The following is a 13,562-nucleotide window of genomic DNA, read 5'->3' on the forward strand; positions in this document are numbered from 1 at the left end:
AAGCATTTCACCAGAAATTTAAAAAACATGCCTGAGTTTGCTCTATTAATCTAGGAGGCAGTAGTGAATCAGTTTCTTAAAGAAAGAAGTACTGAAACTACTTGATCCATTGCAATTACTTTGTTTATAGCACTGTGGCCTGATCTAAAGTCCACTGAAATCAATAGGAGTCTTTTCAATTACTCCAATGGGCTCAGGTACATAATGCATTATGTTGTAGGACTTCAGAGGTAAGTCTGGAGGGACTGAAAACTGTTCAGCTCCCTCAAAGTGCATTTAAAATCAATTCAGACTCACTTACATTTATATACCAGTAACTGAGTAAAACTGAATGTATAGTACTGTTGGGATCTTGACTCTCAGGTTTCCAACTTACAGAATTATGTGCTGGCATAAAGGCCACTTCTCCTCTGTTTTTTACTTAATTGGAAAACATATCAGCATGAAATATTCTGTCTAGAGACTGAAATACTTTACTAAAATGCAGCTGCAGAGGCTCATAAAGTGCCTGTTCTTTTCAGCAGACTGCGGTGCACTGTCGTTGAGCATGTAAGTGAGGGAAGGTGGTGCACTGTGGAAGTCAGACCAGAGAAGATGCTACCCATATGGAGAGACTGGCCTCATTTTACAGTGTGCTTCAGGGTTCCCTGTGAAGATTAGAGTGAATGGTTTTGCAGTGTTCCAGAGCAAGTATTTTGGGACCAGTTTTATCTTTTTTACTCAAAACAAAACAAAATCAAACACAAAAAACTACTATCAACAGTGTTGAATGAAAACTAGGCCTAAGGAAGCTTTCTACTGGTCATTCATTGCTAGGAGTCTGACTCATATCCCATTATTTCATTAGAAATTAGGTAGTGCTCTGAAGGGAAGAGGCTTTCTGGCTTACCTGTACATGCTGGCACCCGTTATTTGTCACGGTCACAGGGGTGCAGCTCTAGGATGTGCATGGGCATGGTTGTGGTAGCCACCCTGGGTGGGTGGGCTTGTGTGTGTTGGACACAGGCTTGGGGATGCGTATACTCCTGTCCTCCATGCATCCTTCCATACAAAGGAAGAGATCAGTCTTCCCCTGCCCTGCTCAGACAGTGGCCACACAATCATCCACACCTATTCCTACAGAGTAGTCTTTTCCAGAGGGGTTTTAGTCTCTGGCCAGAAATGGAGAAGACTATACTGTATGAGTAAGTGTGGATGAATGTGAACTGAAAAATATAAAATAAATGCCATTCAATTCACTTCACTGCGTGGGAGGAACTCTCCTAAACAGGGTGGTCTGGTAATGTTGGTAACAGTTTCTTACTTTGACCCACCATTGTGGCACTATGCTTGACACAGCATGGGCATGACCCTTATGTGGTTGGGGAATTTATGCCAACAAAAATGGCCATCAAACAGGGGATGATCCATGTCTGATCACAAACCTGATTCAGGGCCTGTAAAAGTACACATGCACTGAAAATAGTTTATATTTTTATTTTTCAGTAAAGGAAGAACAAAAACAAGTCCAAACCAGTCCACACTATGGATTTCAAAGACGCCTAGGAAGGACAGTAGCATGGAGGTATAATGATTTACTGACTGAAAGCAAAGCAAAAATAACATTTTGCAGTCAGGCTGTATTATAATGTCGTCTAAGAACATTAGCTTGGAATGGCTTGAAAATGCAAATGATCTACAAGAATGAACTCTAAGCTTCCCCTTGAGGCAAACGTTCAGATCATTTTTATATACTGTTTGATTATTAATTCAGTAACAAAATATGCCATGCTAAATAAAGGGTATGTGTTTATTTTGCTAAGAGATGTAAGTTAGCTAGTTGTGAGTAATGAAATGAACAGAGCATTTGAAGTTTTTATGAGGACATATCTACAACGTGCATCAGTTTTAAGATAGATTGTTTGTAGTTAAACGAAACCTCTTTGTTTCCTTTAGTCTCTCATGCATTGTAACCTAGTTGATGTACTGTAAATGGAACTGATAATTTTACAGTGTAACAATTATTTATCTTTGCATAAATGTTTGATACAAAATATTTGTTTAGTATTTATTTGCATGCTTAAGACAGTTTTTAATCCTAAGGCACAAATTATTTTAGTATATATAAACCATTCTCACTGGCAGAGACTGCTGCCATGTTATGATATTGATCTGCTGTGGCAAAATTCAAAGATTCATAAAAGTCATTTGATGTTATATAATGAATCCACATTGCTGAGGAGTGACCATATCTTCTTGACATATTGGTACAAGGTCAACATAAATCACTTGGCAAGCGGTAAAACGTTAGTGAGGTGTCCCTTGAATTCAGCCTTTAGTTGTTAAGTAAAATTTTTTTTAGTTTTTCTGAGGAAAAAAAAAAGTGTAAGTATCCCAATGGGAAAGAGTTTAAGAATAAAATTACTTGTTTCAGTAAGTCTATGTAAAGAAGACATTAAAGATTATTTAAATATAACTAATAGTTTGATAGGAATAACATAATGTTGGATCAAAGAGAAGACAAATGTCATGTCTTGGAAGTAGTACTAAGAAATTGATCCCAACATCACTTAGACTACTATCTAGAAAAGCGTTAATTATGTTAATTGATAGATCTAGAGGTAACCACAATGCATTCAAAGTCCTTTTTTTAGAGATATTATTAATATCACTAACGTTCATTCTCTCTGGTTCTGTAAGAGCTTTCTGTGCCATAAAATGGTTTTACCAGTCATTAGGACTGCATCTCAGGGTGCTAGTAAAAACACTCTGGCTGATTTGTTGATGAAAGTTTGGTGATGTAGCAGAGAGGCTGAAGGGTCTTGTTGCACTTTGCAGCAAGAGTTCAAAAGCATGAGTTCACACTTGTCAGGTTTTCCGTTAATATAAATAGAAAACTACCACTGGGTGGAAGCTGGGGAGAGATGGACAGAACCGATAGCATATTATGCTTTGGGATGCCTACGCTGTGCTAGTTGGTGTTCTGGAAGCTTTTGAAGTAGAGCTTTTGAAGGTCAGAGAGAACTATGTATTAGTTTTTCTGAGTAAAGAAAAAGCATTTATAAATATTCCCAGCCACTAATACTAATGGTACGATACTATTGCATTGCTGAAACACCTTTGGAAGCATCTTAAAGTTGCAGTTATGCCATGATTTTTACTTCCTCTTTGAAGAAGGCTTTTTCTGTAGTTCACGTTAAGTATTGCCACTCCTCCTACTTAGAACATTCTGTAGTTGTTTTTCCAATCAGCTTTAACATCTTTCTTTGCTCAGTCTCCTACTTCAGCTTCCTTTATAGTGATTATGAATAGGAAGAAAACTTGATAACCAAGACTAGATTTTTTTTTTTCCTAACCTAATTATTGCTTAACTCACCTGAGGCCAAGAGCTTCATCTTTCTTGGGAACATCTGGGATAATAAGAACTTGGTCTTTAAAGATTAACTCCCTTAAGAAAATAGGGAAGGAGAGAGAGTGAAGATTCACATATAACTACAGAGCTACCATTTCTTCATACTTCGTGCCTCTAAGGGACATTGACAGTCAATATTGGGATTAGTATAGCAGAAGTGTCAGGAGTAGTTTCCATGTAGCAGTCAGGAGAACTCAAACACCTTCAGATGTCTTTCCTAAAGGGCAAAGGTGATTGCTGGGCATTTATCAGTGTGGACCAATATCATTTATGTATCATTTCACCTGACCAAGGGAAGGAAATAGTTTCTATGCATGTATTTCCTTTGCCTAGGACTTGGGTTCCTAAATACAATCTGAACAGTTTTAAGAGTCCTATGTTAAAAATAACAAATGGTGCACAGAATGCACTGTATAGTCTTGCACCAGTTAGTCCCATCTTTAAGCTGGTGATTCTCTTTCGTGCACAACATATAAATTCCATACATACACAATTTCTTTCGCCTTTATTTTCCTATTTCCAGATGCAAAAGGGAGATAGGGCTAGTAGTAAGAGAGGAAAGGGGGAAAAACAGGTGTTTTGCACTTTTAGACTGAATACCTAGAAATTAGACTTTGTGTTGGTATTTTCTTTGGATTTTTGTGGGGCTTAAAGAATCCAGGAAAACCAAAGTTATTTACGTGAAATGGTATAGTAGTGATAACAGAATTGCTATTAAAAAAAAAAAAAGGCAAAAAAATTCCACCACTTTTCTGTCCTTCATATTCACATTAAATTCTACAGACTGGAGAAAGAAGCAGTTTCAGGTGACAGATTTCATCAACTACAGCCACTCTGAAGCAGCTCCTTGGCTTCTACTTACAGCTAAGGGGTCAGCTCATGGCAACCACATTCCCTTCTGATCACTATCTCCCTAAATCTCTTGCAGACAGCAGCAGGAGGTGTGAGGCAAGGAACTGAAGGACGAAGAAGAGTAAAAACTTAACTAGGCCTCAGATGGACAGCATGACTTCAATTTGGCATTCTAAAAAACTATACTTCCTGCTCCAATCATCCCCAAGGAATGTAAATTTTTTTTTTTTTTTCCATAGTGATCTTGGCCTTTTGCAAGCAAGAAGCATTTCGGAGAGAAAGCTCTTGTTTCCTTCTTTAACCTTTTAATCATTTTAGGTGCAAGCAAGTATGTATCAGCATCAAGCATCCATACCCTATTTTGAAGCATCTCAGGCCAAACTCAAATCAAAAATAATCCAAGCTGCCCACATATTTTAATACAGTAAAAACAGGTTTCACCACAGGCTAATATGACACGGGCATACTAAAATAATGGATGTTGAATGAAGGTTAAAATGTGCTTGACTAAGAAGGTTATGTTGATTTCATCTAGACATAGTTGAAATAAAATGTTTATTTTTAAGTATACTAGTCAACATTATATACATATATTTCTGTATGGGAGTTTATAATAGGAAATTTTTAAGTTTGAGGTAATGATTTATTAATGTATACCTCAAAATACATCTGTGCTTTGCATTTTGGGAAGCAAAAAATACACACAGAAAGATACTATATTTCTGGGAAGCACATTTTCTAGTAACTGGGTATGCTTTGAGTTGGCTCTTGTATTTCATTAACAGAATGAAATGCCATTTACAATAGTGATGTATGGTAAATAACGCTGAAATCATGTCACATTTTAATTAAGTGTTTTAATGTAATTGCTTCATCCGCATCAATTTATACTTGATCAGAGAATGCACTTTATTTTCATTGGCTTTTTTCCAGTGAAGGAGAGGAACAGGAGAAACAGACCACTACTAAATATAAGGTTTTGAACTCTCAATATTTTAACCAACTTCCCCCCCCCCCACATAGTTTAAAAACAGATTAACAATAAAATGAATAGCTGTAGCCAGTTAATTTACACTTCATATCGGCATTTAGCATTGTAAACACCAAGCACTGAAGCTCCTTACAAAAATTGTTGATCTATGTGTATACGTATAGATACATATATCCAGTAAATTAGAATGCATTTTGTATTTTCATGTGGTGCTGCGGAATTAAAAGGCATTAAATTTCTATACTAGGCTATAAGCAGAATACGCATCACCTTATGCCAACATTCAGACACCACTGAATTTAAGGCATTTTAACAAGAAGAGAGTAGTATTTTAATAGAACTGTATTTAGACAAGAGATCAATAAGATCAAACAGCTTTTTTTCCCTATACTTTTTACAGTTTGGAATGCTGTTAATAGGCAATCAGGATAGATTTTAAACAAAACACAAAATCAACATTAAAAGTCCCCAGGACAGAAAAAGTATAAAATATCAAAAGAACATTTTATTCACCATGATCTTCATTATTGTCAGGACTTTAAAAAAAATATATTGTATTTTATGAGAAGAAGTTGCAGTATTGTCAGTCTGTGCCAGGGTCTACACAAGTAATTATTTGAATAATTGCCAAAATACTTGCATAAAAAGACAACTAAAAAGCTATATTCCATCTTTATTTAACTCTATTAATTCCAAACAAATTGCACCAGAGATAACTTTAATCGTACATTCAAGTTTGCTCATTATAAAGCAGGATGATACAGGATCAACCTTTATGCACAATCTACTAACATCATATCAGAGCTTTTTGTAACGGCCAAGGTAGAAGAACTCCCATGAGTCCAGTTTCAACAGATAACATATACTTTCATTTCAATACGTGGTAATTATTGAGAAGAATTGACTATGCATTGAAATAAGAATGCACCTTGGGAAATAGTGTAAAATCATAAAAATAGTTAATGTCTGGCCTGAAATTAATAATTTAGACCATTTTTCAATAAAGCATTTGTGGTTTGAAAACTAATATTCTTCCTTCTTTCCTTCCTTCTTCCCTCCCTCTCTTCCCATCCTTTGTAAAGCCCTCTACTATGCATTTAATACACTGCTGTTCAAAGAAACTGTTTCCCCACACAGTGGATAGATAGCAGAATTACCTCTCATATAAAGGAAAAAGTAAAATTATAAAACTATTAAAAAGTATAGAATCTGTTTTGAGATATTTCTCTCAATTTTTTATAAAGAAAGTAATTTTCAATTATTAATATTTGCTTCCCTAAATTTAAATCCAGACTGTATTTTGAATTATACCTTTTCAGTTTCTCTAATTGTGTGTTTTTGAATGCTAGTCTGTTTTGCATTATTATACAGGCTTACTTTCAACCTTTAAATTCAATTTCTATCATTAAAAAATGTCAAGGTAATAGATGGTATTTTGTATCCAGTCCACAAACATGGTGACTCGAGCATACACTCCTGGTCGTTCGGGAAGTGCACACTTATAGCCAAATGATGTTACACCTACCAAAACCCACTTGTTACCATCTTCAAACATCAGAGGGCCTCCTGAATCTCCCTGCAATATGCAATTAAAAAGTTAAAAGTGAACAGTGTCAACTGTTAACCAGAGGTTGTTGGTTATGGTGTTTTTTTTCTTGATGATCTTTAATCATGAACAACATTGTATCTTTTTATGCCTTGGACACCAGAAATTAGATTAATATGGATTCTTCCATACAGAAAACACAGAAATAATCTATTTTTAAAAGTTTATATATAATCTCTATGTATTTATATACTTATTTATAATCTATAAATAATCTATGATCTTTTTTTAAATAATAAAAAAGAATGTGATTTTAAACTCTCATCAGTCTTGTAGTAGAGGACTGAGTTTCAAATGATTGTTATACATTTAGCCCTTCGTTTTTCACAAAGCTTGGGTAAATGTGTAGAATTATTTTACAGCTGAGTCTATTTAGATAAAATACAGTTCTATTTTCTGTCCCCCGACCTTTGGCAATTTCAAATTTAGAGAAAATGATGGCAAGATTGCCAGAAGAGGAGATGTACTTTTCTGCCATCTCTTTCTCAATGGATTAGCAGATGTAGCATTGCAAGAGAGCGTGGGAGATAAATTTAATTCATCCCACAGCCTGAGTGACCTTTCATGTCTTGTTTTGATGAAAAAGAAAACAATGATCATTTTTTGTTGTCTATTCTGGAGCTAGTTTGTTCAACCAGTATTACTGTTGGCTTCTTGTGGTGCTTTGAAGGGAGCTTTGGGGAAGAGTTCTGTGGAGACTCAGCCATTAAAATACTTCTGCCCATAAATCTAGAGCATCCACAAAAGTTCAAAGGTTGTGACAGCAGCCTAAAGGCTGAAGCAGTATCAGGAATCAGTTGTTCCTCTTTGCTCATGGTTGAATGGCCATTGATCACAATGCTGGTCACTTGTACTCTTTATCAACCTATGGCGCTACACTTTTTTTTTTTTTTTTTCGGTTGGAGGGGTAGAAAACAAAAAGGAAAGAGGAAAGCCACAGAGGCTGAAGGAAAAGAAAATTAAAGTAAGCTTGCATACACTCCTCTTTAACTAAAGTAGCCAAAGTCACTGCACCTGAGGAAGGCTTAGGGCAATAAGGCAAGATCAATTATGTGAGAGTGTTCCTTATCAGACTTGAGGAGAACCATGCAGTCTCCATGGTGTAGATTCCACATTGCTGGAAGAAAAATGTGTTGGCCTACACTGACTATACCCTCAAGGATATGCAGTGCATTAAAAGCAGAGTGGGAATGGACAGAACTGAGAGCCCCAGTAAGCAGCCTACGAGACAAATGCAGAAAGGCAGCCTCTCCAAAATACTGTGATGTTCACTTACGAAACATCTCCAGAGCCTACGTATTCTGGGGAAAAGCATCATTGCTCTCTCCCTTTCCTTGAGTGAGGTATTTTTGAGATTTTGATGTATTGGTATTTATTTCTCTGTACCCTGCTTTTTGCTAAATGTGTTCCTCTTTCCTCCATGGAATTACTCAGAACTAATTATTCAAAGTTTTGTGCAGAAAATTTCCAGTCCTCACATTTATCTCTCTATAAGATTGTTTATGTCAAGATGATACAAAACAGATTTTTATTATAACATGTATCCTGATAAAGTACTAAATGGGCAAAATATTGTGAGTAGAAATTATATTCACAGTGATTCACAGTCCAGGTTTTAATGACTGGAGGATCACTTTTTCCCATAATTAGATGTACTGTGTGCTTGCAGTGAAAATGAGTCACTTATCCTTACCTGACAGGAATCTATTCCTCCCATGTCGTAGCCTGCACAGATCATATTCTCAGTAATACTATATTCTGGCATCCATTGCTGGCATTTGTCATTTAAAATGAGAGGGACCTCTGCTTCTTGCAATATATCTGAAGTGGAACCTGATGAACATACAGACTACGTTTACGTCCTTCAATAAATATGTACAACATGCTCAGAACACCGATAATTTTGTTCTTGTTCCAACATGTTGGGCATGTTACCAAACAGTAGGAAGCCCTGCTGCACTGCTGTATTATTCAGGTTTATGCCCCTGAAACACAATCACTGATTAAATGGTGCTCATTAACTGAATCCTGTTTTTCATTTGTGTAATGGGACTGGATTTGGTTATAATTGAATCAAGGTTATTAAAATCAGTGACTATGAACTTACTGTGGAGAGGTCTGAGAGCTAATTAAAGGCTTAGAAGCTTAGATTGCCCAATGTTTCCACACTATTCATTGTATAACTTTGACTGGGTATTTCTAGTTTTTGTAAAAATTTCTGTTACTGGTTTCTACCTGAAACTTTAAATGCAATTTTACTCTGAAAATGGAGGTGCAAATATTTATAAGCAACCATGGAAGTGAAATGGCATGTTCGTTATTCTACAGAGACTCCAAATCTGGAGAAGGGGATATATGAATAGAATATACATTTCACACTACAGTCAGTATGCTTGACTTCTGAAGAAAATCATTTGCATGTTTTCAGAAACACTGAGCTTTCTTCTCCTCCCCTTCCTTCCCCATCCCCAAATATCTGGAAATAAGATGTTCATATTTCATATTGAGAAAAGCAGTCATTGTAACTCGTACGTGGGATGCAGTAAGCTTTCTTCATAATTTAATGGTTATAGATATGCTTTTTTTTTTTTTAATAAATATGTTGTAACTCTTTTACTTTGTTTTGGGGAAGAACTAGTGGGTGAGTGGGATAGCTCCAAAATTTCTGTATGGAGTACATCTCTAATCTTTTGCTCCTGTGAAATCAGGAGCAGACTTTCCCTCCTGGCTTCATGCCTGTTATAATTTTCCCACAGATGACTCACCTCCGCTTGTAGTATAACCCCAGCCAGCAATGAAGCAGTTAATTCCTGGTAAAAAGTGTTGATTTTTTTCTGGTAAGCAGACAGGTTGGATGTAGTCTGTGAATGTGAAATAAGCAATCAATTTCAACCTTTTTCCTGTATTCTGCTTTTTATGGAGTCACAAAAGAAAATGTTCATTAATTCAAATTCACTTTTGGGGGAAAAATAACCAGAAACTACTGGACTGATTGATTAGGTTGTAAAAAATGTACAGCCATTCCATCACCCTCAAATGCTTAGCACAGTTAAGAGTTTGGCATAATAGAATAAATACATTTTATGGTAAAATACCAACTCACTTATTTACCTGTATATTGCACTTTGTACTGAAGATGCATCAGAGCAATATCACTGTCTTTTGTAAGTTTATTGTAATGAGGATTTATAAGTATTTGATCGATGTATCGAATTACTGTTGAGGGGTGTGTCATATTCAATTGGTCATGCAAGCCAAGAACTGCCTTCCATTTAGATGGTTGTAAATGCCTCCTAGAAGTTGCAAGGAATATTGACAATTTTGAATGATTAATGAAAGTTCTGAAAAATATGTTAGATAGAATGCTAATCCTTAACCTCCAAGCAATTCATAGCATGTTCACATTTTCTCAAAATAAATATGAAAACGTAGTGGCTGTGCTTACAATTTTGTGATAGTAATACCATTTTAAACATCCATATTGTAGAAATATGTGGTTGATTCTTGATGTTAAGCTTATAATGCGTTATTTATAAGAATTAATCAGACAGCAATGCAGTGGAGGAAAATACATTAACTAAATTGCTATGGCTTTTTAAACATTGGGAAGAATACTGCTGACTGCCCATAATGCAATTAATATTGGTCCCAGTTAGAAAATTATTATGGAGTTATCTGAAGAATAATAGATTTACAATGTTGTAGAAAATGCTTCAGCTCACTGACTCAGAAAATTGGTCTCTTAATTTTCTTATCTAAATTGAAAACAATACATTTAGACAAACTATGGCATAATCTTTCTTTTTTTTTTCTTTCCTTTTTTTTTTTTTTCTGGGTTACATATCCTGGTTTGAGACTGTATCTAAGTTAGAGAACTTATATATTTGCTATTTTTTAATAGACCTGTTAGTATTTTCAAAAATATGTTTTCAGCCTTATTGTATGAAATTGGTTTCTGCTTATCTTTTAGTCTGACATCAAGAGGTTATGATGTTCCAAATTAGGAGCATTTAAGATAAATGTTCAGAATTAAGGGATGCAACTGGAAGCTTGCACTTAAGGAAAACTACAGCAAAGTCAAGGTGATAAAATGAGATTTAAGTGAAAAGAGAAAGGTGATATAAGTGAAAAGGAAGCACCAAAATAGATGTGGACTTGTGTGCAAACTAAGAGGGCTTGATCCTCCTCATTTCAATGTCTTTGTGACAGGAATATGGCTCTTGTCATACAATAAGGAGGCACTCATATATTGGCACAGTCTGCACTGCATTATTGTTAAGCTATTTATAATTAAAACTCTACTGTAATTTTGAACAGTAATGTTTCTTTTTTGCCATTCCAGTTTCTGGGTGTCTTCTACATAACGTGTTTGTATGATAGATGTTATGGAGGCAAACCCTAGAAAGTACTTTAATATGTATCACTTCTTCGAATGGTATAAATAACACCAGCTAGAGAGCATCCAGTATTGTCTAATCAATGCACATAAATCAAGATTCATTCCAATTACATACAGCCGATCTTGATCAATCAATAGCAGTATACAGGAGGAACAGGCAACACTGAATATACCTTTCTGAAACACCTCGTACTTTACAGCATTGACAAAGATTGAAGTAAGTAATGGGGGCCCAAATTACTCATGGTTTAAGTGCAAATAGTTGGTATTAATACCATATGTTTAAAATGTAATTCTTCATTGTTCAGAAAATGCTTCTTAGTTTCCTTCTCTGCTTTAAAGTACAGATTGAGGGTTTACCAGTAAGTAAAAGAGCCTTTAGCCAAGCTCCATGAGCTTCAAAACACAGTAATTAAACAATGAGCGAGTTTTTAATTTTTTGTATCAGTATCACACGTTATTCATTATCTCATGCCCCTTTAGTGAACCTGCATATAAAACAAGTGTTTCACCGTCATTCTTCAAATCACAAAGAAAAGACATGGCATGGATGTAATATGATCATCTCAGCTAGTTGTCATGATGCCCTGGAGTCAGTGGAGACAAAGATGCACTTGTGAATTTATATTAATTTACTTCAAAACATCTAATAAGCCTCAAAAAAGTGTCATTCCTGAGTGTTTTCAGTACAATCCTTTGAAAGTATGCTTTGCTCTGTGTAGGACTGACTGATGGCTCAGGACTACACTTCAACCCAGCTTTACTGACAGCCACCCACCATTAGGATACTTGCATGTTGGGGGAGTAATAGCACGTGTTAATTTATGAGTGCAATGAACATTACCCATATACACAGTGTGCTGCTGTCACCAGCCATTCCTCGCTGACAAGGGAGGCTCCACAAAGATGCATGGAATTAAAATGAAGTGAGACTACCCAAGGCCAAGCCTCTCTTCTGGCATCACTTCCACCTACAATCCTTGTTCTATTGTTCTGAGTTACCAAGCGTTGTCCACAAGCTAAAATAACAACAACAACAACAATAATAATAATAATAGTGATTTATAGATTTGTAGGGTACTATGGTACATTTTATTTGAATAGTTAATATTCTTGGAAAAAATAGGCTTTGTACTACCTGACCTGCTATTCAAAAATGCTATCATCATGAAGGAAGTCATTTTATAGCTGAAATCAAAATGCAACTTTGTAACTTGGATTTAGATGTGTTATCTTCTGAGACCTTAACATTTTTATATATATATACGTTTTCAGTATAGACCCAACTGCAGTGTGTACTTAACTCTGAAAACAAGTGAAGATTGTAAATTTTTCTGTGTTTATATCATTACAAGTACAGTTTTTATAGTCCATTCCCTAACCTTTCAATTCAAACTATAAACATTATGCTTTATGGACTGAACAATCTGATTTCTGTGTGAAACATTCCCAGGGTGTTTGTACTTACGTTTAATGTTACATTGCAGATGAACCACCCGGTTGTTCAAACAGTGTTCTCTAGAATAAAAGTATAATTAAGTCACAAGTATCTGCACACCAGGTAACACTCTCTCTCTAATATATATAAAAGCACATTAGTTTGATTAGTTTATCAAACTGTTAAACATAGTATTTTGGCTACAGTCCTTCACGCTTAAATCATGTTTTAATTATAAACACAAAATAATCTCTTATATATAACATTAAATGTACATGTTCTTCTTTAATAGACACTTAATTGATGCATGTTATGGAAATAAAAGTAGATTAGCCTTGTGATTTAAGTGAACAAGTCATCTGTTTATGACAGATTCTCAACAAAATTGTAACAGGATATGGCATTTTTTTCTGCCTTTTGAGAAGTTTTCAATAACTAACCACTAGAGATCAGTGTAACCAAAGAATTTTAAGAAGGGGTTAGTTTGGTATCAATGTATCTTCTTTACTAAGATTACAGTGCACTATAAAATATATAGCTGCATATAGAGGTTTAGGAATTGTTTAGCAGAGATATAAAGCCAGAGCCTGAACAGCATGAGACCACAGATCAAAACAACTCAAGCATTTCTGATACCCAGAGATTTTAAGATTATCTTCATAGCTTGTAATGAATCTGAACACTTGGGACAGTGTGTGTGCCAGCAATTTAAATCTGATATACACAGAAATATATCAGAGAAAAATAAAAAGGACTGCCAAAGGCTAGTTCACAGTATCTCTTTTTAAAAGAGAAAAGGGGAAGGATTCTTTAAACATGATGTGGTATTATATATCCCTCACTATGTTTACACTAAAATTTGAAATCTGTTGTGAGGGAAGCAAT

At 35.3% G+C, this 13,562-nt stretch overlaps 2 protein-coding genes across 8 annotated transcripts in view; one reads left to right on the top strand and one right to left on the bottom strand.

Moving 5' to 3' along the window:
- Positions 1 to 5,753, top strand: part of CHODL (chondrolectin) — a 32,235-nt gene extending 26,482 nt beyond the window's left edge. For 5 of the 7 annotated variants that reach the window (XR_013941467.1, XM_080564800.1, XM_080564799.1 and 2 more), the window contains one exon: positions 1,486 to 2,033. Coding sequence is in view for 4 of the 7 variants with exons in the window: in XM_080564797.1 (XP_080420923.1) it covers positions 1,486 to 1,570 (85 nt within the window). In the remaining 3 variants the exon portion in view is untranslated. Of the gene's footprint in view, positions 1 to 1,485; positions 2,034 to 4,319 lie in introns of those variants that run through there. The other 2 variants (XM_080564796.1, XM_080564795.1) reach the window with 1 other exon arrangement.
- A 136-nt stretch (positions 5,754 to 5,889) lies between these two features.
- The window catches only part of TMPRSS15 (transmembrane serine protease 15), a 57,456-nt gene continuing 49,783 nt past the window's right edge, over positions 5,890 to 13,562 (bottom strand). Inside the window, 6 exon segments of the mRNA XM_080564861.1 lie at positions 5,890 to 6,810; positions 8,534 to 8,673; positions 9,606 to 9,701; positions 9,952 to 10,133; positions 12,084 to 12,258; positions 12,708 to 12,757. Of these exon segments, the coding sequence (XP_080420987.1) occupies positions 6,640 to 6,810; positions 8,534 to 8,673; positions 9,606 to 9,701; positions 9,952 to 10,133; positions 12,084 to 12,258; positions 12,708 to 12,757 (814 nt within the window). The 3' untranslated portion in view covers positions 5,890 to 6,639.

This window comes from Anser brachyrhynchus (assembly GCF_964034855.1).
Source record: "Anser brachyrhynchus genome assembly, chromosome: 1".
In the NCBI taxonomy this organism is placed as follows: Eukaryota; Metazoa; Chordata; class Aves; order Anseriformes; family Anatidae; genus Anser; species Anser brachyrhynchus.